This window comes from Heteronotia binoei, chromosome 13 (assembly GCF_032191835.1).
Source record: "Heteronotia binoei isolate CCM8104 ecotype False Entrance Well chromosome 13, APGP_CSIRO_Hbin_v1, whole genome shotgun sequence".
Classification (NCBI taxonomy): domain Eukaryota; kingdom Metazoa; phylum Chordata; class Lepidosauria; order Squamata; family Gekkonidae; genus Heteronotia; species Heteronotia binoei.
This window is the reverse complement of record NC_083235.1, coordinates 29,637,853-29,664,184: the sequence shown is the minus strand read 5'-3', so window position 1 is coordinate 29,664,184 and position 26,332 is coordinate 29,637,853. Positions and strand designations below refer to the sequence as shown.

Here is a 26,332-nt window from a genome sequence, read left to right as displayed (position 1 = left end):
TGTTTCCATCTCCCCCTTTCAAGATGGTCCTGTAAGGAACACAAGCACTTGATTCCACATTTATTGACCAACAGTAAATTAGTGGAGGGAAAGAGAATTTATGGTTTAATATTTTATGCACACTTGAGATTTATGGCTATAATTTCTGGGCTATTTGGGTAGCTAGATATTAAGCAAGCACTGGGAGGTGGGGGAAACCAAATATCCTACAATCATTTAATTTTTTAAAAGTATAAGTATACTTGAATTGTGATTTTTTTTTTAAAAAAAGAACGTCTTTCTTTCTTTCTTTCTTTCTTTCTTTCTTTCTTTCTTTCTTTCTTTCTTTCTTTCTTTCTTTCTTTCTTTCTTTCTTTCAACTGTGCCCCTCCCTCCTCTCTTTCTCCCACCCCTCCCCCTCAGAACCACACTTACTCTTCCGCCCCCCTTCTTCTTCTAAACCATCTTATATTTAGAATTTCGAGACTTACTTTCAATGCATACTTAGTTTCAACTGGGGAATCAACACAAGCAAAAGCAATTTTTCCGTGTCTTGACATCTAGCTTCCTATTGGCTGACAACGGGTCAGCTGACTTTGTCATTTTGTCTGTCCTGGAGTGGAGCCGTCCCTATAACAATCTAGTTCAGACTACAAACTGGAGACAGAAATAAATATTAAAGAAATCATACAGCCAGGTATAGGGGGGAAGATATGAATTCCTATTTCACAAACCCGTCGTTGTCCTGCCACCTCACCAGTGGTCAAGAGGTGCTGCCCAACGTGGCTCTCAATTCCACTGCCTATGACCCTGTAAGGCATTTTTCAACTTATGGAGCCGCGGTTGCTCAAAACAGGATCTATTCATCTCCTTTTTATTCACCGCAAGATAACGTTGTCTTTAGCTCCAGTCGAGGACCCTATGATTACGGATCTAATGCCTTTTATCAAGAAAAAGACATGCTTTCTAGCTGCAGGCAAAATTCTATGGGACACAATACACAAACTTCCATTGCACAGGATTTTACAGGGGATCAAAACAGGAGCACATCCCAGGAACAGAAAACTAGCATTCAGATATACCCGTGGATGCAGCGCATGAACTCCCACAGTGGTAAGTTTTACAGCTTGCAGAGATAAATTAAATAAACTGAACCATCTTTACGACCGTCTCCCCAGCAGAACAGGCTCAGCTACTTTTTATGGCCCCATAAAAACAATAATATAGCTTCCTCACAGTTGCCGCTACAGGCCTTTTATTTGTTAAGTTGTTGCAAGCAAATATGGCTTGTTATGCTCTTTCTAATTAAAAGACTTCGAGAGTGTAAAATATCTATAATAAAGTGCATTCGGCTTTGATTTTTTTTTCTTGGAAGGGGGGGGGGGTTGGAATTGAAGGACAGAATAGAACTGGGATGTGAGTGTGTGTATTTATATATATAGTCCAGTATATTCTATATGCTGTGCCCCGTATATATATATGTACATATATATATACATACACACACCACATATATGTATATATCCCTGAGAGGTGAGCAAGGGCATTTTTATGAAGGGGGAGGAAAAAATGCAAAATGTCTTGTCCAATAACAGGTTTGGAAAATAGGGATTTATGGAGTGGCTTGCCTTCATCGTGTGTGAGAAGGAGTGTCTCTTCTTAGTAATTAAAGCCACGTTGGAGGAAAGATCTAATTGGATTTTTTTTTAAGTTTGGAGAAATAATTAAAGCCAAGACATTTTGAATCTTTGCAAATAAGATGGGGACAGGCTTTCAATTAAACCCCAGCCGCCTCCCCTCCCTCTCTCACTGTGCTGCGGGGTTTTAATGGGCAGCAGGGCTAAGGAACAGAATTAGATTTGGGGAGGGGGGGGAGTGCCGGTGGATGACAATGAAGACAAGAGCCCTGAAGGATGGGGTTTGGGGGCAGATGATGGACACCCGTCCACCTCCCCTCCTCGTTGTTTTTTTTTTATGTTTTTGTTGTTGTTCATGATTTTTGACAAGATCTGTAGCTAATGGTTTTTAGTTTGTTTGGTTTCCGAATCCGTAGGGGTCGGCTATGGAGCAGACCGGAGGAGGGGGCGTCAGATCTACTCCCGCTACCAGACCCTGGAGCTGGAGAAAGAGTTCCATTTCAATCGCTACTTGACGCGGCGGAGGCGGATCGAGATCGCCAACGCGCTTTGCCTAACTGAGCGCCAGATCAAGATCTGGTTCCAAAACAGGAGGATGAAGTGGAAAAAAGAGAGCAACTTGAGTTCCACCCTGTCTGGGGGGGGCGGCGCTGGAGCGGCCGCGGATAGCTTGGGGGCCAAGGAAGAGAAGCGAGAAGAAACAGAGGAAGAGAAACCAAAGGAATGAACCGTGGACGGCGCGGCCACCCTTCGTTCCCCTTCCCCTCCTCTCCAGCACACACGGTCCCCCCTTTCCCTTCCGCCACCCTCGTCCCCACGTTGCTGGTCTCCTCCCGTGCCATTCCTCTATTACCACTGTCCCCATGTATGCACTGGGCGACGCTGAGAGAGAGCGAGAGACGGATGTGGACGAGAGAAAAGCTCTTTTGCCCTCTCCCCTCCCCCCCACCTTCCCCTCTCCATCCCTGATGCGCCCCACTTCCTACAGCAGGTCCCAAACCGCCTTCGCTTTCTTGCCTAGGAAGCCCACCAGTCCCTTTACTTTCCAGCCCCACCCACCTTTTCTCCTGACCCCCCCCCAGCCTATTTATCTACCTTTGCATACGGACTACTGTATTGAATGCAACAACCCCCCACCCACCTACCTACTCCGCCACCCCTCCATGTCTTCTCCTAAGACAGAACCCGTGCTTACAACAAGGCAAGGCCGCCCTGTCAGGTCGCTTCTTGGCCGCACTGGAAACCAACCCTGCCAGTATGAACACTATGCAGTTTCGCTCCCCAAAACAATGACTATCACTTGGGGTGGTGGGCACCATTGACTTCCCGAGCCCTGTGAGAGAGAGAAAAAAGACTTTCCTTCATTAACTCCCCCCCTCCAAGTCTCTAAGCGATGTCTACCTAAATATAGCATTTTTTTTTCCTTTCCAGAGTAAAACTAATTGTATTTAAACACTACCTGGGGTCATGATGCATAACTACAAAACTGTGACAGTTTCTGTGTGAATATTTTTAGCTGTATTTGTGGTCTCTTGTATTTATATTTCTGTTTAGCACTGTAAACGTTCAAAACAGTATCAAGTGAATGGAATTAGAGCAAGTAGGAAGAGAAAAAAATAATAAGAATTAATTCTTGTGTTAACACTCTCTAACATCATGTATAAAGGTCACGTCCAGAAGACTATGGTTGAGTATTTAATAAAAACTGGATATTATTTTTAAAATTGACTGGATGGCTTTTGAAATTTATGGGGAAATCCCTCCCCCTCCAGTTGGAAGGGCGGGCGCAAGATGCTGGCGCCTGTAACCCCTTTTTTCCGGGCGCCAGGATCTTCCTTCGCCTTTCCCTACCAGCTTATCCCTGTTTACTCAGAAGTAAACCCTACTGGGTTCATTGGACCTTTCTTTCGGCTAAATCCGCTTAGGATCCTTTTCTGTGCCTGTGTGCGTGTGTCTAGTGGGTGCGTAAACACGCCCAAAGGTGGCGAGACTCGAGTCGCTTACTGTGCGGTGAAAATTGCTCGGAGAAACCTGTTTTCCATCCCTTCTGGCGTTCTGATTTAAAATAGCCTAGGCAGAAAGGGTTTCACGATCGCCGAGGTCAAATGCTTCTTTCAAAATACATTATAGAGACAAACAAACACACACACACCCAAAATGTTTTCACCCATTCCTCTATTCTTCCCGCCACGACCTTGGAATCTTAGAAAGCCAAGCTGAGGATGGTCGCGGAACTCTTATAGCCCTTTCGAAATGCATTTCGGCTTAACAAACAGGCTAATGGGAGAAAACCCTTCCCTCCCACCCCCCCAGACACGAAAAAAAAAAGTTAGTAATAAATACCCTAGCGTGCAATTGCACCCATTCATGTTGCATTGTGTCGCTGGATCAGGAATTGTCCTGCGCCTTCTGCTTAGCTCACAGGCGCTTGAGAAATAGATACAATTTTGAAAGGGAAATCTTTGAATCTAAGTATACCCACTGGCTAGAGAGCCTCAGCTACCTCTTGGTATGCTGCATCAAACTACCGAGGCTCCAACCGAATTAAACAAAAGACCAGCTAGCATCCGCACAGTTTGTTGATTTCTCCTCTCCACCTCTCCACAGCCCTTCCAGTTTGTCTTAGGGAGTGTATGTATCAGTAGACATGTTGTATTCTCTGTCTCTGTGTGTATTTATGTGTGTGTCACAGAGAGAGAGAGAGAGAGAGAGAGAGAGAGACTCTGTTTCTTTCCTGTTTCCAGCTTGTGTGTAAGACAGAGAACTCAAATTTTAAATGTTATCTAAGATGTATAGTAAATATATCTTTAGTATACATGGGCGCATAAACACACATCCCTTTCCTCCGTATTAAACGTTTTGGCTCCAGGCCTGGCTATTTCTTAAAAAATAGCTACAGATTATACAAAGGCCCCTAAAACCGTGCGAGAGATTTAAAATGTCAGATTAGAGAAGGTTTTAAAATCTCTCACACATGCATACAAACCCAACTTGAACGCTATGTAAAAATCGAAACAGAAGTAAGGGGAACTAAATTTACACTCGGTCATCACAGGGGTTAGAACCCTACAGTGAAAGGAAAAGATATCCTGTTATGTTCTCAGGCGTCCTCTTAAAACCCCCAAAAGAAAGGGATATGATTTCTCTAGACTAGCCCGGTAAAGCCACTCTAGTGTTTGAAAGGAGCAAGGGAAATGTGAACACATACCTTTATCTGTGTTCCAAAAAAAGGGGGGGGGGTGAGCTTTATAAACAGGCTTCTCACGTGCCAGCATACAGACCATATAAACGAGAGACAAGGTGTGTGTTTATTTGATTCACCCACCGCACAAAAGTTGATTTACGATCGGGCCGATTTGATTCACAACCGCCATTGGATACACACACACGCACACGTAGCCACACAGATATCAACATGGCTCACAGATACTTCACACGAAGACCAGGAGATTAATCTAGCCCAGGTTCCCACCTGCTGCATATGGATGAGCGGTTTTTTAAAAAGCAGTTATGCATACTTCTATTATGCATGCATGCATGTAAAGCGAGCACTGCACATACATGAACACCAGCCACATGATCTGAACACACGTAAAGCCTACTGAGACCATTGCCTGTGACACAGCCCATGTCTAAGTCCATATGGAATCTCCCTCAACCCAAGAGAATTCGAACCCAGCTCTCTTATCTAAACCAGGGCACCTATATAAAGCTGAGATGCACATACGCTCAACACACACCCAACATATGTACATAACATAATCGTGCTTCTCATATCCGGGCTGCACATATGAAGAAATATGATTACACGCGTTTCTGTTCACGGCCGTATTTCACATTATCTACATTTACAGAGAAAAAACTCCGTGCGAATCCCTGAGGACGAGACTTGAGCTCTCGCCTTCCATCCTTGGGAAGGCTTAAGGGCGTTTGTACGTATTGAGTTGTTTCACACCCTTAAGCCTTGGAGCGTTAAACAGAGGGGTAGTATTTTATAAAACGTCATACCCCAGACCCGGCACCAGGTGACGCTATAGTCTCATTGTCTCGGTGCTTTGAGTGTGGGGCCTCCCCCCCCCCTTTTTTTTGGTTTCGCTATGCCAACATATCACATACGTTTCACGGGCTTCCATCAATAACCTCCTGGGGTCATCAAGCCAAATTTATGACTGGCCAACACCGTCACGTGATTCTATTTAAACATCCCATATTTGGGCAGCGCACATAGAATAAAGAAAAGAAGAATCCCCACCTATAAATTCTGCACTTTAGAGAACAAAAAACCCTGAACTTCAAAAGGGCCACAAATCAAGCCTAATCAAAGGAGTGTGAGAGAAAGAGAGAGGGAGAGAGTGAGAGAGAGAGTGTGGGGGGGAAATATAATTCCTGACATGAGTTCCTACGTCGCCAATTCGTTCTATAAGCAAAATCCAAATGTTCCAGCTTATGCCATGCAAAGTTATGGGAATTATGGATCAGTGTCTGAGGTTCAGCCATCCAGGTATTGCTACAGTGGGCTGGATCTGAGCATTACATTCCCTTCATCTGGGGCTTCCAACTCTCTGAGCGGTGTGGACATGTCTTCAACCCCCAGAACTAACCCCGACCGACCTTCCTGTACAGTCATGGGATCTTCAGGGCACACTTTAGGCAGAGACGACCAAGCTTCTCTAAACCCAGGAATTTACAGTCAGAAAACCGGTAACACCACTGCCACCACCACCACCACCTCCACGCCGATGGAAGATAGAGCTAAGAGCAATGGGGAAATCAAGAGTGAACCGGGGCAGACCGCCCAGCTTAGCGGGCAGCCCAGGCAGCCGCAGCCTCAACAGCAGCCGCAGCACCAGCAGCACCAGCAGCCTCCACAAATATACCCGTGGATGACCAAACTGCACATGAGCCACGGTAAACTTTCGCTTCTCGATTTTGTTTCACAGGATTTGCCTGGGTTTTATAGGCCATACGGGGCAAATAATAAGGGGGGAAAAAAAACCTGGGGTCGTAAATTTTACGACTAAGGCATCAATTGCTCGTAAAACTGTCCTCTAAAAGGCTTAGAGGCTATATACGCCCAAATTTATGACGGCATAATTGGATCATAGAAACAAAACGGGTATAAAGGCAATATTCCGTTTGGGGGGGTTGGGTAGGAAAGAAGGAAAGGATTTTTTTTTTTTTTTTAGGGTGGGAAATAACTTGGAAAGGCTGAGCGTTCTTGAAAGGGGGGAGTTTACGGATTTCTTAAAAAAAACGATGCTACGTTTATTCCATAAACCGTGGGCTTTTCCTAGTCCAGGGAATGGACAGCTAGGTGTAATTTTCCCTTCTCAGAGGGACTTTTCTCGCGGTCTGCGTAAAAAAATAATTTCCTTGGGGGACTAGCCTTAGGTTGAACTCCAAACTTTAGCAAGAAGGTATTGGAAAATACATCCCCTTCCCCTGGATCTACCAGTAAACGATTTTAAAAACTATGTAAAACCAAAGAATCTCCCTAATTCTTTTAGACTTTTCTACACTCCCCCCCCTAAAAACAAGCACACAACTTCACGGCTTGTTTGTTTTGTGCTTTTTAACAACAACAACAACAACATCAACAAAAACCATCCGGTGTCTTTTATTTTTTCAGAAGCAGACGGCAAACGCTCCAGAACCAGCTACACTCGCTACCAAACTCTGGAACTAGAAAAAGAGTTTCATTTTAACAGATATCTCACCCGCCGGAGGCGCATAGAGATTGCCAACAACCTGTGTTTGAATGAAAGGCAGATCAAAATATGGTTTCAAAACCGGCGGATGAAATGGAAGAAAGATTCCAAAATGAAAAGCAAAGAAGCCCTCTAGGTAGAAGCCTGGGACCGGGCGGGGGGCGGCGGCGGCAGCGGCAATGGGGGGAGTCACTTCGTGTTGAGGAGAGTGGGCAACCTACCTTGACAAAACTTTTTTCCCCCCTTTGGAGGGAAGAGTGGGAAAGGGTGGGGTGGGGGGGGGGCTGCGGACTGGACTGAGCTTCTTACTCGGCAAATCTATCAGACAAAGGCGTTTTCTTATTAGTATGCAAAATAAAGCTCTCCCTCCCACCCCTGGACTTTAGCTTGCAGTAGAACCCACTCTTAAGCTCCTCTGGACGACTCCTGACCAGCCGCGCTCTCTAACTTGCCGAAGGGTGGGGAAACTGGGGGACCTGCTGGGTCAAATCGCAGCCCACCTCGGGGCTGAAGTTGGGTGACATTTGACCAGCCGTCCGCATCACTACCAGTAGCGCGTTGTCCTAAGCGTAGGAAAGGATCCCGAAGGCCAAGTTATGAGTTTTAAAAGTGGGGAGGGGAGGAGGAGAGGGGGAAATCTTCAGGACTTGGAGAAAGTCCTCAAGACTCGGTTCCCCACCGCCAGAACTCGGAAGTCATCTCTTCGGAGATGCCTCCAGACTTTCCTATCCAAGACCAATGGGATTGAAAACTAGAGTCCTTGGTCACACTGGATGTGCCGGCGAGTCCTACCGGACTCCATGGAGACTTACGTCTGAGCAAATATGCCTGAGGCCAAGCAGCATGTTCCGAGTGTGAGAGACCCTGTTTTTACTTTTGAGGTGGATTGGAAGTGGCCACGAATGTGGTTTCCTGGATGCACTTAACCTGAAACGTTGGGAGGAGGGTGGATATACTCGCTAAGAGACGAGTTTGGGGGGAGGGGGGAGGAAATGAGTGTTTATGTGTGTGTTTCGTTTTATTATCCCACCTCCCTCCTCACTGACTTATTTTTGTATTATTTGCATATGAAAGAAAAAGTGAATGGACGATGATTAAATCTGCTTTAGAGTCTCCCTTGGGAGATATTTGTGCAAAAATCTTAAAGCACTGTTGGGGAGTGGGTGGGGGGAGGGGAGAAGAGCGGGAAGTCTCTCGACTTAAATATTCCTGTGTATTTATTTGTTGCGTAATTAATGTTAGCCTTGCAAAAACAACGACTCAAAATATGCTGAATTTTCATACAAATGTACACCTTTTGTTTACCCGTAGACTGTCCTAGTCACGTCCCCCATTCCTCTCCGCTATGTTGTATTCCATATATTTATTGGTTGTAATTTCATATGTGGAAAAACCATGGAACATATATATTTTGTCATATTGAATAAACGTAAATAATACTTCAACAAATTAAGGCCAGGTTTGGCGTGGCGGAAAGGAGAACTCTTTCAAAGGTGCCTTTTTCTTGAGTGGTTCTGGTCCAACTTTTACCTACCACCCACCCCCCTCGGCTGTTGGTTTGTTTCAAAAAATATCTCAGGTACAGGGGAGGGAGGCAAATCGTCTTGATTTTAACCTATACCCTTTGTCAGGCTAAACAAAACAAAAAAAATCTTGAGACACAATTCAACCAAAGTGAACCTCTGGCAAATCCCATTGAGTCCAATGGGAATAGAAACCATTCTTAAAAAACCAAAATGCTCAATCCAAACTTTCACTGTTTCTGGGTTTCCTGAGTCCTCTTCAGATCAAAGGGTCTCGCTTATCAGTAAGATCGTAAGGAAGCTTTTATTTGCGAACAAATATTCACGAGATTGGGGCGGTCACAGTTTCATATAAACTTAGAGTAGGGACAAATGTAAATCTTGTTTCCCTAGTACTTTTTGCACTCTGTGTATATTCCATTTGTCTGTCACTACTGTCTTCACAAACTAGCTCTTTCCTTTCCTTGGCTGGGCCTTTCCTGAAATGTTGAACTGTTCTTGAGGCAACCTAGCGTGTGTATACCGTAGCTTTGAGTTCCTCGACAGACCTTCAAAGAACTTGGTACGTTTCCTTCTCTTCTTTTCCCCTTTCTCTCATGCCTCAAATCTTAATTGTTCAGATAGTAAGAAAACCTTCTTGCCAAAAAACCCATATATACATTTTTTTAAAAAATCACCGGACAGAATCGCTGGGTCGGGTAAACAGTTCTACCTCCGGGTCACTTCCCATTCACTTCCACTTGACTTTGTGAAGGTACTTGTTTTACTCCAGGAATGTCCTCGATTGGATTAGTTGAGAATGGTAGGACTGGTCGGTAGGGTAGGTCAGGCTACTCTTGATGATTTTATCAAGAGGGCGCCTTGGGAAACTTTCTCGGGTTTAGATGTTTTGTAAGGAGAAGAAAGTGCAACTTCTCTTCTTGAAAATCTGCTTATATTTTTCCTGGTGCTTGAAGACCCCACTCCCAGGTTCCTAAGGCTTTTAAAAGAACAGCTTATATCATCTTATATATTTATCGTGTCCAGGCACCTAAACGTTTGACTTAACTAGGGGAACGGGCCAATGGACATTCGGAGAGAGCTTGCACACGTATTTTTGGTGCGTGCTGTTCGTGTTCAGCAAGATACGTACATGCATTCACCTTATACACCAACCATTGCCCCCCTCTTTCTCTTTCTGTCTCTCCCTCTCTCTTCCTCACCTACACATTCACATACTCAGAGGGCATGCCTGGCCTGTCTCCAGAACTATTTACAGTAGAAGCAAACTCGGGGAGGGGTGGGGGGACCCTAAATGGCTCAATAAAACCTTTATAGTGTTTCCTTTACAAGTTCCAAACAATGCAGCAATTTCCTGAACCTGGAAACAAACCTTTCTTTTCATGAGGAGGGAAACTTCTAAGGGCATCACTGGAGCAGTCTCCCAGGAAAAAAATTCCCACTTGGTATGGTGTCCCTCCGACCTACACACCCTGTCCTCTTCCTAATAGTCCAGTGCTTTTAGTATTGCCGTTCTTATGGAGCAGTCTCCGACAGGATCAAACAATATTGTTGCGAAGGCGATGACCGCTTCTTTAATTGCAATTTTACTGTCCTTTCCAAAGACTCTTTTCCCCCTCCCCTTTTCTGAATCAATTTGTCGTTTTATTTGTTTGTTCGCTTGTTTGTTTAGACATCAACTGTCCATAAAAGCAGGGTAAAACCAGATCAAAGCTCTAGACTTTCTTGTCTGATGCAGGGCTATCCTTTGGGATTGTAAAATACATTTTTTTTTTACCACCCCCCCCCCCCAAAAGTCTTTTATTTCATACTACGTCTTTATAAGGAAACAAGATGATATAGCACATGATAGGACCATTTCAGACACATAAACTTGCCGATGTTGGGAAAATAAGAGCTGCGTATACCTATTCACTCAGGCACAGAAAAGGAAGTCGCCTGTCTAGGTAACTTTTCTCTTAAGCCTATAGGTGTCTTTTCTTTTTAACACATCTGTTTTAATCTATTTTGTCTTAAGGCCTTCTGCCCTCCCCTTCTATTATTCTTTAAATCTTGGCCTGGCCTTGCCTTTTAATCGGAAGTCTGCCAAAAGAATAATTGGGCTTGACAGGTTAGGGTTAACAAAATCAGATGCACTTTTTGTTTTATTTGGGGGGGGGGGGAGAGGGAGCGAGCGAGAGAGACCCTTCGCGCGTAGCAGCCCAAACTTTTCCATTACCATAACGCGAACCAGCCGGGTACACACAGCCTTATGATTAATTATTCGTTTATCCAGCGAACAACGTGGGGACTATTCGGGCCTCCATCCCTGTCTTTTTAAAAAGTAATTTTTCAGGACTGATTAATAATTTGGTTGTTGGGCTTGTCGTTGGCTTTTCGGCGTTCAGTACCTTAGCCCCCTCCTCACCCCCTCCCCTCTTTTTTTTTTTTTTGCCTGCTTTCCAGCCCCCTCCTCCCTAAAAGAACTCTTGCAAAGTCAAGAAGGAAATGAAACATCGCTTACCTTCACTGTCATCCGTGTCAACACAGTGGGGACTTTTTTAAAAAAAGGCCTCCAAACAAGAAAGGAAGGGAGAGGGAAGGGGGGAAGAAGAGAGAGAGAGAGACCTAAAGTCCCAATGTTTGTGTGCTTTCAAAGAGACACAGAGGAGGGGGGGGGGAGAGAAGAGAGGGAAAAACAAATAATAATAATCCAGGACTTTTAAAAGCCAAGCCTTTCCCCCCTTTCCCTCAGAACATTAGGCGAAAATACCCGTGGCTTCTAAGTGAATTTAGTAGTTTAAAACTTTTGAAGGTTATTTATGTGGATAGCCCAAAGCAAAGGCCCTGAATGGCTCTCGGTGAGCACGTGGTGTCATTAAACTAAGTTTTATGGTTTGGGGGAGCTGACATACCCACAATATATTTACATCATATATAATCTTAACTGTCCACCATCGCAGCTGCTAGAGCTGTTTAACGCTGGGACGGTGGGACAAGGCAGTTAGTGCGGATTACGACGGCTCGGGCGGCTGTTGGGGAAGCTACATCTTCCCCCCAAATGGATCCCTGGCGAGATCTGTAAGTTAATTTCGGTGTTTCTCCCCCCCCCACCTCCTCCTCTCCCCCCACCCCTCCTCCGTCTCTCTTTGCTTTCAGCACTATCTCGAGCTTTGTCGGGGCTTTGGGGGGGGGGGGGGCGAGGTTCAGTTGCACCTTGAGTCCGGGGGCAGGGGGGCGAAAGTGCTGTGAGTCAGGAGGGTGCGTGTGGCGGCGGCGGCGGGGGAGTTGGCTCACTCCGCCGTCTTGCTGCGCCGACGATCAGGAAGAAAGATCAGACCTCTTCCCCCCCCCCCTCCCCTCCTTCCCCTCCTCGGGGGGCTTGTGGAAAATTAGATAAGGAGCCAACGCTTAGGAGACTGGTGAGGCCGAGATTGCTTCACTCGCCTCCTCTTTCCTCCCCTCATCTACTTTCTACACTTCTCTGCAAGGCTTGATTCGTACCGGGGACCGCAGGGGAGGGGGCGGGTTAAAAGCCATGTTTGTTCCTAAAAAGAAAGTCCTGTCAAGAAGTTTCGGCTCCGGATCCTTTGAGGCGCCCACGAGGACACCGGTAGCTTTAAAAGGAAAGGGTGGGCTGGGGGGGCTGGAGGTGGATGAGTGGGAAGGGAAGTGCATGCGCATTGGCTTGGGCTGGAAAGTTTGCTTCTTGGGCGTCTGGGCAGGTGAGGGTACAGGAAGGCGCACCGGAAAGGCAGGAGCTAGGCCGGAGAGCCGAGCGGTAGGAAAAAGTGGATGGAGGGCAGGGAAGGAAAGTTGGAGAGAACACTTTTCCCGGCAGACAGGAGCTGTTCCCTCCGCGTGGTGTGTGAATCGGAATTCCAAAAGCAGCCTCGGTCTTCTCTCAGATCCTTCCCTTTGACCCTCGTCCTCTCATCGTCCCAAGGAAAACTAGAGGCAGGGTGTGTGTGCTCTAGTATTTGTCACAGAGGCAGTTTCCCACCTTGAAAACTCCCTGAGCCACAAGGGAGGACATCCTCGGTTCCATCCTGGCCTCCTTCATAAACTGCTTAGATGTCCTGGGGCAACCCCTGCTGTCTCTCTGGTTCAGCTCATATGTAGTCTTGGGGTGGGGGGATAACAAGATCGTGCAGCCTTAGGGCGTTATCCTGTTGGGTGTAAAGCGCCTTGCACGCTCAAAAAGCATTATGCAAAGGCCAGTGTTCATGCTGTTGCTGTATCCTTGAGCTTCTTCAATTATTCCTTCATCTCCCCACATTGTCTATTCACTTTAGTGAGGCTCACTTATGGAGCAGCCCAGGGCTGATCTTATATCACAATAACCCAGCTAGTTTCTAAGATGCTACAACACTTTGGCTCTCCTTTTCCCACCCAGTTGATACATGTCTAACCTGGAGACTTTCTCACCCTTTGTCATCCTAAGGAGGATAAGTGATTCAGACAGAAAGGCAGAGAGAGATTTGCTGGAGCTGCCTTTACTAGAACTGTTGAGGCTTTTTGCAATGACAGTTGCAGTTGATGTAGGCCAGAGACAGACAGACATAGAGAGAGACTAAAAGTACAGTTGGGTTTAGGATTCAGATGTAGTGGTGACATATGATCATTTCCAGTGGGGTTAATTCAACACCTCTTTCACACCCTCAATTGAAATCAACTGGAAATGTAGGGTTACATATTCTCATAGATCCAGGTGGGCATCTGTGTTGGTGTGAAACTGTAAAACAAATTTTGAGTACTTTAAGACCAGCACAGCTTTATTCAAGGTGTGAGCTTTCACATTCACTTTTGTGTGCATATTCTAATGTCATTGGTAGGTCTTCTTTGGCCCTTCCAAAAATATCAAGGTATCCTCGTCAGTGGAATTATCCCAGCAACACGAGAAATTCCCAATAGCCTGGAGGCATCATGAGTTTTGGAGGTTTTGCTTCACTGATGAAGCAAAGCACCAGTGGAAGACTCTTGAGGTGGTCTGAGAAGCTGACAACAGTTTTGAGGGAGGCTGGAGCACAGAGGCAGCCTTCTGCAAGATTTACTGAGATATGAAGTATGCTCAAATTTACAGAGAGTTTTTGAAGTATGCTCAAATGTATTGCTAGAAAGGATAGGCCTGGTAGGCAGTTGGTTTATCTAGTACTTGCTGGACCTATGTTAGAAGGTAAAACTCATTCTTCGGTCATCTTCAAGAAAATGGAGATAAGTGTCTCCTAGAACAAAGGGAGATATATATTAGGGCAGGAAAACAAATTTGCTTTTTTAAAAAAGCTTTTTAAGAGCAATGTTGGGTGTCTATGCTTCCTTCATTGGGGAAATGGCAGTTTGGAGACTGCCCCTCTCCCCTGTGTTTCTAGTTTTCCCATTTATACCTGGAAAACATGTGATGATCAAATTTCACTCATGAAGGCACTCAATAGGCCTTTCATTATTTTTTTCCTGTTAAGCCCTAAGAAGCATAGCTACACCTACACACCTACAAAGCCAACAAGGAAGACAGAAGCGATTTATAGGAAAAGGTTCTGCTTTAGGGTTACTTGGTGGATACTTGACTGATACATGGTGTTACCTTTTCTGGTTACTCTTTCTTTGGTTCTGTGTTTTAGTTTCTCGGTGCTTCTTACAAGTTCACCCCAAAGCCCTACAACCTTTTTTGTGTGACTTGTTTACATTCTGTACTGATGATAAAAAAATTTCCTACATCATGTTCCCTTGGTGAACATCAGAAAAGGAATGTTGAACTAACTGTATTATATAGCACTTAGATTAACACTGAATTTAAGCATGAACAATAGAGAATTAAAAATATATATATTGAGGTTTCCGGGGACTCCCTGCTGTAGGCCATACTCATCTCCAGTGTTCACTGGTCTAAGTTTGGAATCCTGGATCACCGCATTTTAAAGTATCCTTGGACTTCCTGAAAAACAGCATTACAATGAGACCAATCAACAATGTTGATTGAACTGTTTTTACTTTAAATCCATTGAGAAATAATGAAAGGCACTTCTGAATAAACATATTTATGGGAGGACCTTAAATATGAGCAAAATCAAGCATTTAAATTATAAAGACTAGTGGACTGGGATGTTCAGTCAGCAGCAAAGGCAGAATCCTGGAGAAAAGGTTACACACATACAAAAGGAAGGGGAGCTGTTATCCATTGCACTTTCTGGCTTACTCACAACAAAACACCTTTCTTGGAACCAACTTTATAATTATTTTCATCTGGTTTGATTTGCATTGGCTGAGAGATCAAGAATGAAAGACGCTCATTTACTTCCAAACTAGTTAGAACCACACTTTCAGAATTTTGCCAGAGGGTGTATTTGTGCCTGTACTTTATGTAAACTGCAGGCATATACGTGTGCATGGCTACACACACCTGCCTTCCACTGTAGGGTTTGGACACCTTTGTGTGCAGTGTTCCCTCTAAGCTGAGTTAGTCTAGCCCACACATTTTTGTCCTAGCTCAAGAAAAATGCCCCCAGAGCACAATAATTTTATGCAGTAGCTCACAGCTCTGAAATCAGTAGCTCACAAAGTAGAAGTTTTGCTCACAAGTCTCTGCAGCTTAGAGGGAATATTGTATGTGTGTATGTGTGTATGTAAGGGAACCTTTTGTGGACCAGAACTTTGCCTATAGTGGAAATGAAGAATTTGAACATACTCTCAATGTATTGCACAGAATTTCAGGTGGTTAAATGCTAGAACACCAGATTTACTTGTTTGTTGCAGACATTCACAGACCTACAGCAAGAGCATTTTCTTCACCTACTTCAATATTTAGCACGGGAACACAACAGCAATCCGTATTGCATACAGAACGCCCATCGAGATTGCAATGACTCTTTTTCGTTTACCGGAAATGTCTTGTGAAATGAAGCGAGGCAAGTCCTTGTTCCTCCGTGGAGGAGATTTTCACAGACGCCTTTCAATCATCTGGAGAATGAATGAATGAATGAATGAATGAATGAATGAATGAATGAACGAACGAACAAATACAAAAGCCTCTTACGGTTCCAGTTCTTACTGTTTTGGACCACGGTAACCGAACTTACTGGGTTGACCACCCAAAACGCCTTTGGGAACCCAAATCTGTTCTGCAGAAGCTGAACTCGTCTTGGCAGGAAGGGGGACTGATTGGCAAGCGTCTTTTCGCTTTTCTCCACATGTGCCATACTTCGAAGGGTGCAATGTGAAGCTAGAAGCCTCTTGGGGGAAAGTCCATGCCGCGCTTGCGTCCACTCATGGGGAGGTTGGGAGGGGGGAGATAGCTGGGCGCACATTAAGTCAATAGATGGAACCATAAGTCTGAATTAAGTCAATAGATGGAACCATAATGGATAAGAGGGAGGAGGGAAATGGGACCTGGATTTGTAGGATGCGGTAACCCAGGTATTGCTCCTTTGGAAGGAGTTGGTTGTGAGGCGTTCGACGGAAAAGGCTATTCACAATGCCTATCCCTGTGACGCTTTAAATCTCTACACAACTCCAACATCGTAGTGGAAGATGGCTGTACCCCTAGCCAACGCAACGAGGATGCCCTGTAGAAGAGATAAATGGTACCTGAAGCTTTTGCATATCTCGATCGTAATGACTCAGTTAAACTGGACAACGTGGCATTCCTTTGAAGGCAAGATGGGCATTTCACCTTCGCAAACATGTACTAACAGCTGAACCTGCGCCGGGCCATTGTGCTCCGGTGGGGAGAAGTTCCAGCACTGCCCCAAGGCGCTTCGACGGTTGAGCTTCTTTAACGCTAGTTGAACTAGGTGTTCCTCCTAATTGCTCTTGGGGTGTGAGCCCGGTGAAGCCAGGCTGAATAGTGATTGCTGGCGCGGTGTTGACATGCCCTGTTCCGTATGGAGAAAGATTCCGTTGCTGGACATTCAAAATGCTTTCACCTAGATCCTAAACTTGAGTGTTTCTGTTATATAGGGTGCTCAAGAATTCCATGCCATGTATGCATGCATGCGAGGAGAGAGACGTGCTTATGAAAATCTGTCCAGTTTCTGTAGCCAAGGAAGTGAGATGGAGAAATCATAGTTACAAGAGGTTGATCAAGGCTTAGGTTAGAAATCAGTGTCTTCATACAGCTTACTTTTCTCCCGGCTTTTCAAATAGGCTTTCGCTTGGCAACTCTGGTCCCAATAGATAAACCAATGCAAGGGAGTTTGGGTTTGACTTCATATATTTATCTACCACATCAGCTGAGGGAACGCACTTGTCTAAGGCTTTAAAGGCCACGCCACTCAGATCACTTGAGTAAACGTGCCAGTTGGTCATTAGCCATGAAAACTAGGCAGAACCTCTATCAGCAGAACGAAAAAGTGTGTCTCTCTCTTCCAGATGCTGACGACAAGCTTTAGCGGATGACCCACATGTTTGTGTTCTACTGGTGGGTCCTAGAATATCAATTTGGAAACATAATGCTGGATTACATGGACCTTGTTTTTTTTATTGATCTCTGATATCCTCCTTGCTGATAGCTAGGAAGATCGATTGATCTATATCCATATCTATCTGTACCCAGAGACTTTCCGTTTGGTTTCCAGTTCACTTATTATTGACACGCACGGGGAGAACTTCGGCACACGTATCCTGAAAAGCTCTTTCGCGGAGCATTCCATCTATACAATGGGAGCAATTACTTTGAGGAGTTATGATTATGGCAAGCTTGGAGTCTCCTTCCCCCATCCATTCACTCTATTCTTTCTAGGGTTTTTTGTTGTTGTTTTGTTTCCTCATAATGGATATTTGGGGGTGGCTGATACTTTTTTGTTGTTGTTGAACTGACCTTTCTTCCCCTGAAAGATGGAAAGGTAGTGAGAAGATTTGTGCCCTTGTGTGAAATCAAAACTTATTTCCAAAATGACTGGGAACATGCCCGGGCTGCTGGGACCACGTGATCCCAGCTCTCCAATCCAGAAGAGGAAATCACGCGTAGGTGATGATCTATGTATACAGACCCAAGCAGAGGAGAACATGTTTTGACTGACAGAGGCAATGTGACATTCGCCCACGTCTGCCACATATCCATCCTCCCCCCTCCCCCCCACACACACACCACCAAGCAATCTAGTCAACTTTAATTAGTCAGAGCTTGATATTTTATTTGGACTTAAAAATTGTATTACTGTGGAAAGCTTCCCCTCCCTCCTTTTAAATGAACCATAAATACATCCCATGTTCCGCCACAGGTAGAAAGAATAGATCATCATGCTTAACTATTCATCTTGTGCTCTTTCACTGGAAATATTTGTAATTCATGGGCATTCTCCTTAAAATTCTGTCTGAATGATTTGGGTGGGGGGGGGGGGAGAGATTGGGCTCTATAACAAAGGAGCCCAGTACCAAGTGGGGAAAACTTCGGTTGTCTGATCTATCGGGGAAAAATAATAGGGAGTTAAAAAGAAAAATCGGAATGATCTGAGAGGTGCAGTCAAAACAATAGCAGCTCTCGAGGCTGTGAAAAGCCAGGTGGCCTTTGCATGGGACAATCGATCTTTGCAGGCATCTTGACTAGCATCAGGCATTACCGGATCCAAAAGAGAGAAAGAAGATTGTAAGACTAATGAATTTACCCAGGGTTCTGTAGGCTGAAGCCCGGTAACATCAGCCCATAGACACTTCATTGGAACAAGACTGGAGTCTTCCTGCAAACTTGGCTTGCAGAAGCTGCTCCAAGCGGATGCCTGTAGAGCTGAACAAAGTTCGCCAAGGGTGATCCGTAGGCTGCGCCTCGTGCCCAGGGAACAGAAAACGCTTTCTAAATGTTTATTCCCGAATCACACCGCAAGTGCTGGTGGCCCAATATCTGGGGGAAGTAGGTGGCGTGGCCCTTTGAAGCTATGGTAGCTGATGAACTTTGCCAGACCTTACCACGAGACAAGGTAGAGGAGCGCTTTAACAATTCAAGGGGCGGGATTCTAAATTGGGAACTTTCGCATTTTGGCGACAACTCGATTTCCTTCCTTCCCTCCCTCCCCATACCATGCACACATTTTGCAATTCAGTTTGTTAAAAAAAATGCGAACTGTTATGGAAGCGGAGTTCCAGCAAAATCAGCACTTCCACTTCTAGGGAAATCTATCTAGGATATGGGTGCCCGAGGTACCCTTGCTCTTTTGGGGGTTGCAAAGTTAAGTGTGCACCTAACCCCCGGAATTATTTGCCTCGGCGGACATGTAGGCAGTTCTCAATTCCTGGAAGGGTTTCCCCCCCCCCCGCCTCCCCTTCCCTTTTTTGGGTGTGAGAAGAGTTTTATTGCATTCTGGATCTTATCACTAAGGAGGCCTGTAAAGTGTTTTTGGGAAAATGCACGTTTCAAGATGCGTTTTAACTCACAAGCTTTTATTGGCAAATCGTCTTCTTTTCGGCTTTCCAATATGAGAATACTGTGAATGGAGTTCTGTCTGTATGTCTCCCCTGGGTGCTTTATAAATTAGAACGCTAAAGAATCTGCTTCTCCAAGAAACCCATTGAGAATATTAATGAATCTGCGGGAGGGTGTTCGAAAATATTCTCCTTTAAAATATTGTAACGGGTTGAGTAATCTCGACGAAAAGTGAGTTGGAAAGACAGAAGGGCTAAAGCGGCCTAGCTGTTTGCACCGAGTTCAATAGTTCCCGTTAGATCTCAACTGCCTTTTTCTTGGCAAGGTTGGGGAAAGATTGTTTAATATATTAGATTTTATCTCCTCTTTAAGGAAAGAATAAGTAAGAGGAGCATAACATGCATCTGTGCAAACTGCATTGATTGACTGATACGTTGGTTGTATTGATTTATGATCCGGTTCTGAAAGGGCTTCTCTATCAAATGGCGTTTCCATTCGGTCAAGAGTTGAATTCCCAGCTATCGATTTTTGTATGATTGTGGCTTGCTTGACTTGCAGTTTCTGGCTCTTCGGCCAGATCCCGGTCTTAACTACCCCAATAGAATGGTAAACACGCTGCTCTCCCCCCACCCTTGCAGTCCTTCTTGGTGGCACATTAGACGTCCATGGCAAAACCCTGCCCCACAAATCCTGACACAATGCTTGCACAACGCTCAAGAACATAACTGACACAATGCTTGCACAACACTCAACAACAACTTGCAGATTGTCATCTTTGGGGGAGGGGAAAAACCTATTTGTCCATCTATTCATGCATCCATGTGTCTAATATCCCTCCTTGGTTTTTTACAGTCTAGAAAATGGGGGGAGGGGAGAATAATTTATAGGAAGTAGAAACTAATAAGCTACATCCAGTCCATTCTCCTGTACTGTCTGTCGTATCTTTAGTATAGTATAGTATAGTATAGTATAGTATAGTATAGTATAGTATAGTATAGTATAGTATAGTATAGTATAGTATAGTATAGTATAGTAATCTAAGCACATCCCTGCATACTTGGATATAAACACATGGACGCTTACAGATGCTTGTAGATGTATATCTGTCTAGCTATTAATAAGGCTGTGCCTGGAATTTCCTGACAAGAACAGATCTCTCCCTATGCCTGACCCAAGGACGGATCAGTCACGTGGGGGTAGGGGTGGTAAGCCAGTCACTACTGTTGACCTTAGTATTTATTTTCTGTCCCAAGAAGGATCAGCGTTTGCTGGAGTTTGTAACATAAACAGTAACATGAACTGTAATGTAATCTACAAGCATTTGCAAGAGATTTAGGAAGCCTCTTGAAGTATGTCTGACTGCGGCCCAGTCGCTCATCCGCGGTAGCCCTCCCTCTGGGCAGGAAACTTTGTTTCTTGCTCGGTCGTGGGAGTGAGGAGGGGCAGTAGGGGGGAAAACCCTAGTATTAGAGGAATCCCACTTTCAAAAACGATGTCTCACCCCCTTCCCTAGAATTATCCTAGCCCCCCTTCCAATTGTGTCTCACCAGGTGGTATACTATCATCAATACAATTCCCCCCCCCCCACCTCTCCAATCAAAGTGACGGGTGGCTAGACTTTTATTACAGGAGCTCTTCCCAGGCAGGAAAGGGAGGGGGTCGTAAACGCAGGTAGGTGTCCGGTTTGATCTGTCTAATCACAGGAAGTGGAGGCTGGGGGCGATGGGGGGCTGGGAGATTGTAAATTCCGCCGCTGGGACAGGCCCTTTGCTTTCCCTTCCTTTCCTCAAAAGTGCCTGTGAAAAGATGAAACAACAAGGAAAGAAGGGGGGGGGGGGAGAGAAGAAGAAAGTGGGTGGTGATGGGGAGCGCCATAAACTCCCTTAGTGCTCTGGTGGGGAGAGATTGCGTTCGTCTTGGTTTTAAACAAACGCTTGCTATCTCCTGCCTGGATTCCTAGACAAGTTTATTTGCAGTTTTCGACTTCTCTGAGGCTACAAATAATAAGGTTGGAAGAGCCCCCTTACTAGCGAAGATGGATGCGCCGGGCGGACCAGCCTTCGTCCTCCGGACAGTAACTTTATTTCGCGCTAAACAGGACAGCTAAAGCAGAGGCGCTGAGCAGAACCGTGGGAGATGGCTCTCCCCCTCCCCCACTTCCTGGGGGAGGCTGCTGAGAGGCGGAGGCGGCTTTCAGATTGGGGAGAAGAACTCTAAATTATCTTCCCAGATTGAGGTTTATGAGATCGTTTGTTGTGATTAACAATGGGGGGAGGGAAGGGAACTTTCCCCTCTTCTCTGGACGTTGGTATAACGCCACAACAGGGCAGGAGAGAAACAGCCCCGTTTTACCATCTCCGCTGAGGTATGTACGCCGCCTTAGGAGGTTTGCTGTCAAAAGAGAAACAAAACGCACACACAAACACACACTGTAAATCTGCTTCCTGCCTCGGAGTGAGGAGAGCCAAACCTCTACAGGCACCGCAAAAAAAGCGCATTTTGTTGATAAAAGGCCTTTAGTACATCTGATTATAATATGTTTAAAAGGAGAAAACAAAGAGATGGAAAATGGGTCTCTTTTACCCAGCTACCTAGGACTCTACGGGCCTGAGTGGGTGGAGTGTATACCTCCTACCGTAGAACGCGGTCATTCCATGAAGGTCTGTCTGTCTGTCTGTCTGTCTGTCTCTCTCTCTATCTGTAAAAAGACCTGGCAGAAGTCTGCTCTTACTCTTCTTTTTTCTAGAATATATGTGTGAGGGTCTCATATGTGCTAGAGAGCTATTTTAGAGGAGGGGGTGGGGGGAGCCAGTCTACTACAAAACACCACTGCTTCAATAATTGTAGGGAATGACTTACCAACAGGCTTTTCAAGTTTGTGGTTTTCATAAAACCAAACAGGGTCTTTTCGCCTTTGTGATTCTCTTGCTTCATCTTTCGCACTTCAAAGCCTCACGGGCCGCGATATAGGGAAATACGTTTACCTGTTCAGAACAGTCCGGCGTTTTATATCTGTGTTCTTTCGTTTGAGAAGGAGACCGGACAGTCGAAATTAATTATTTTGCTATGCTGATGAGAAAATAGATAAAGCCGGACAGATCCTAGGCCACGCTCAAAGCTGCTGGGTTATGTCATGTGTAAGCAGATCAAGTGGTGTGTTGAACATGTTTTATGATAGATTTACACCTGATAGCGGACATGTATTCCAAACAGATTGCTCAGATGGAGACGAAAAGATCGACGTTTAGCATTACGACTGCGAGGACTCGTAACTGTCATTCTGCTGGGTGATCCTTCCACCGACTAATTTTTGTCTTCCGGTGTCATCCTATCGCAGTTGGTGTCTGCCAGCAGACGCTTGTTGATAGTCTAGTTGTTCACTTTCCTGCCCCCACTAGTTTTGGTCCTGAATCTGAGGAGGGGGACAGGGAGGAACCTCGCATTGAAAAAGCACAGTGCCTCCTCCACGGCCCCCTTCCAATTCCCAAGCAAGGCATGGGATGTCTTATCACGACTGACCCCCATCCAAGAGGCCTGGTTGGGTCCTTTTATATCATTCCTGAGATTTCTCTTGTCCAGCTCTGCAGCGCCTTTGGCTTCTGTGGCCTTGACTAATGATAACTGCAATTGACACGTGCTGAAAAATTATCCTCCCCAACCTCAGCTGGGAGATATTTACACACACACACCCCTCTTTTATATGTAACCCCGCTCCCGGCCCATCAGCCCGAGTTTCTTTTAAGTCCCGCCTGCTGCACTGTACTTACAGTTTACAGGCTTCCCAGACTTGCTGGAACTAATAAACGTTTTATTAAAAGGTTTTGATGGATTCACCTTTGGGATTAACTAAGATAATAGTTTATTACACTGTGAAAGATTAAACTGAGAGTACCCTGGTGGGAAAAAAAATAAACATTGCAAATAACGAGGCTCCTCTTTAAGCACAACGCGCCATTGTTCGCAGACTCAAAACATAACTCACTAAATAGTTTGGGTCTCCCCTCCGCCCCCGCAACGGATTCAAATACGCATTTGATATTAAAAGGCAATTAGGAAGATCTTCCTAGACAACCGCAGACACCCCCTCCCCCCCCCCAAGCATTTTCTTTGCAGTTGCCTTGGGGGGGGGGCGGGGGAGTATCAATGCTGGTAGAAAACTCAGTCCTGCCCAAGAAAGAGGAACGGTTATGGGGCTAAGAAGATTGCGGGAGTGATCATTCGGTAACCCAGCCGGCTTTCTCCCTGGCCAATAAAAACCTTCTTACAGAGCCTGCGGCCCTTCAAAATACCTCTCCGTTTGGGTAGATCTCCGTGGAACCGACTCCTTTGCCAGTACATGAATGGGGCTCCTTAAAAAACGCCCAGCGCTGTGTTCACAAATCATTCCATTCCCACCCCCCACCCCCCCACACACACTGTCCATAGAAGTAATGAGAATAACTAAATACAGCCAATAAAATCTGACATATGGCGTAGGGCTGGGGGTGGGTGGGAAGAAGCACATCTAGGCACATTTCTGCCCCCCCCCATCCTCTTGGCTTGTCAGTATCTAACAGTATTTATTTACACAGATATATGTATGTGCCTGAGAAAACAATGTATCTCTGTAAGTGTATATATACATAGAATGCTATAGCATTTTTAGTGTGTATTTGTGGGGAGGAGAGAGTCAGATTAAGCACTCAAGATACTCAAGACGCCAGGATAGATTCCTTATATACGTAAATGTGTATAGACGTAATACACATCGATGAGTACAAACCGAGAAATGCCTAAATAAAATAACTGAAAACAGTGGCTTTCTTTTTCCACATATACATAGGGGAAGGGGTTAAAAAGATGTCATCCAAAAGAACAGATTTTTGCATTAAACACACGCTCACTAAGAGTCAGTGATCTCTTCAGGAGCTTAGACTTACAGGTGTTTCCACACACCTGATTCCAAAGGGCATGAGCCTGAGAGGTTATTTCAGGCATGCACACAGCGCCCATTGCCCCACCTCCTCTGTGATTCTCCTCCCCAATTCGCCTTCCACCATTGTGGAACCGCTAGAGGATATAGATATTTGGGCAGTTTCGCTGGCTTCAAGATGGAAGATGGAGACAGCATTAAGACTGATCTCCAGTTTCATATCCCCGAAGTGTAACCCTAGGCAGAGCTACACCACTCCTAGCCCGTTGGTTTCAGCGGCCTCAGTTTGGGCTAACTCTATGCAGAATCGCGCTGCCATCCCAGTAGCCACTGCTACCTCTGTAGAATTTCGTAGCCTGCGCCATCCCATTGGACCTGGGGTTTTGCAGTTAATTCAGGAACCCTGTTTAAGGGATGACAGTTCTACCCAGCTATGGAAACCTCTTAAATCAGTAGAACTCATGTAAAAATAAGACAGATCGTAGAAGGAAAATCAGGCAGCGTTTGGAATCGAGTTAAGTCATAATGGGGAGGGGAGATGCTAAAAAGTTGTCTTTGAAGTGGTTGGCATGTAAATCTTGGTGTGTTCCTCCTTGCCTGTTTATTTCTGAAGGAGCCCAACATCACGAGTTGACTTGAGCAAAGTAAATCTCACTGACGGAAGCTGTCAACCAGCAACCATTTCCAAAAAAAACACATCCGTTTTTCTTAGGGAGGCAATTCATACGTCCACACAGGGCGGGATGTTTATGCACTTGTGAACCAGCCATGAGACTCAGGGTGAAATGTAATTCCGCTTTTCAAAGTCACTAATAACATGAAATACTATACTACTTGTGTCGCTCTGTCACTATCATACTTACCCTACCATTCACCCCCAATATTCCCGGGTGTTTAGTACCAACATTGCTTTGGCTGCTCTTTCACACAGATTTCCCGCCTCCAAGATTTTCTTTAAACAACAGATTCTATTTAAGATGAACAAGATGCAGAGCCAATCTATAGACCTTGTAACCCCATGTCCTCATCTCCCACCATGGTGGGCTTACTGCTGGGCTAGGAAGGAGATATCCAAAGGACAGTTATTGAGGATTACTCAAAGCAACCTAATATATACATATCTTTCCAGTCCATGTTAGAACAACTTCTCAGTGGACGTTGTAGTGGACAACCAAGAAACTATGTCATTCTTTTATTTCCTTTTAAATTATTTTTTTTCCTAATCTTTCCTTGCACAACACACTGTTTTCCTCTGAAGTTATGCTGCTGTTTTTGAAACCAATTCGAGGTATTTATAAGGCTGGGAAATGGGGAGGTTGCCCCTCTCTTCTATCTCTGCAGCAGGTTTTGAAATCTTTATCTGGAAAAGAACCTTCTAAAAGACATATTTTCCCCAAATTTTCAGTCTCCAGTGACTAGGTGACCAACCACCAGATCCAAACATGAGGGAACCCAGAAGTAAAGGTAAAAATGTAAATATATACAACATGTATTGCAATTCTAGGTGTATAATTATAAACCGTTCCTTAAGAAGGAAAGAGAGTTTTAAGTATAGGCAGTGATGCAAATAGAACCATAGGAAAGTAAAACAAGGAATGTTTTCTTTGTTTCCTTTAAATTCCCCCTCTTCAATATTTGCATTCAAATTAGCATTTTAATAGAGCTGAATGCTTTGCCCATCTTTTAAAAATAATTTTAAAGACATTCATGGTATCTGCAAAAGATAGACCACCATGCCCTCCTCACTCAACCCCCATCCTCCCCAGATCCAGTACTGCTATATTCAATCTACTGATAGTTATAGATATATATAAAACTTGGGTGGGGTGGGGAGAGAGTAAAGCCAACCCGATTCCTACCCAGCTAAAAATATTGTTTTGGATGCTCGGCTAGATCAGTCTTGTAGAGTTCATGAACTGAGGTCCCTCGATTAGTCCTCAAATAAATAAATAAATAAATGGAGATTTGCAATATGGATTCGAAGCGGTGGCTTCAGTTGAAAGGGTGAGGGGAGGGAGGAGGGGGCAAGGGGGGACTCTTTCACTCAAACCAGATTCTCCCCCTATTTGTTTGTTCTGAGGAGGTGAAAAAGGTGGGATTGGGGGGTAAAGAAAAAAGGGGGGTGGGGAAGCAGGAAGGGGGGGGAGGACAACAACAACTATTTCTCCAGCATAAAAATGAAACATCATATTCGTTTGCCTTTAGGCTTCATTTTTCCCCTTCTACATTATAACTAGTTATTG

At 44.9% G+C, this 26,332-nt stretch overlaps 3 protein-coding genes across 5 annotated transcripts in view; all 3 read left to right on the top strand.

The window, feature by feature from the left end:
• LOC132580966 (homeobox protein Hox-D3-like) overlaps nucleotides 1-26,332 on the top strand; it is a 124,660-nt gene that overhangs the window by 13,163 nt on the left and 85,165 nt on the right. Inside the window, exon 1 of one of the 2 annotated variants that reach the window (XM_060251958.1) lies at nucleotides 11,539-11,907. The exons of the other annotated variant lie outside the window; for it this stretch is intronic. The gene's annotated coding sequence lies outside the window, so the exon portion shown is untranslated. Of the gene's footprint in view, nucleotides 1-11,538; nucleotides 11,908-26,332 lie in introns of those variants that run through there. 2 annotated transcript variants of the gene reach the window in all.
• Nucleotides 428-2,425, top strand: HOXC6 (homeobox C6). 2 transcript variants are annotated; one of them, XM_060251964.1, is made up of 2 exons: nucleotides 428-1,092; nucleotides 2,033-2,425. In XM_060251964.1, the coding sequence occupies exons 1-2, from the start codon at nucleotides 693-695 to the stop codon at nucleotides 2,341-2,343; spliced, it is 711 nt and encodes a 236-aa protein (XP_060107947.1). In that variant the 5' UTR covers nucleotides 428-692; the 3' UTR covers nucleotides 2,344-2,425. The 2 variants fall into 2 exon arrangements, with proteins under 2 accessions (XP_060107947.1, XP_060107946.1); XM_060251963.1 differs by having other exon boundaries at nucleotides 2,009-2,425.
• HOXC5 (homeobox C5) lies at nucleotides 5,500-7,473 on the top strand. The gene is made up of 2 exons (XM_060252418.1): nucleotides 5,500-6,524; nucleotides 7,246-7,473. Exons 1-2 carry the CDS (start codon nucleotides 6,008-6,010, stop codon nucleotides 7,458-7,460), a joined length of 732 nt encoding a protein of 243 aa, XP_060108401.1. The 5' UTR covers nucleotides 5,500-6,007; the 3' UTR covers nucleotides 7,461-7,473.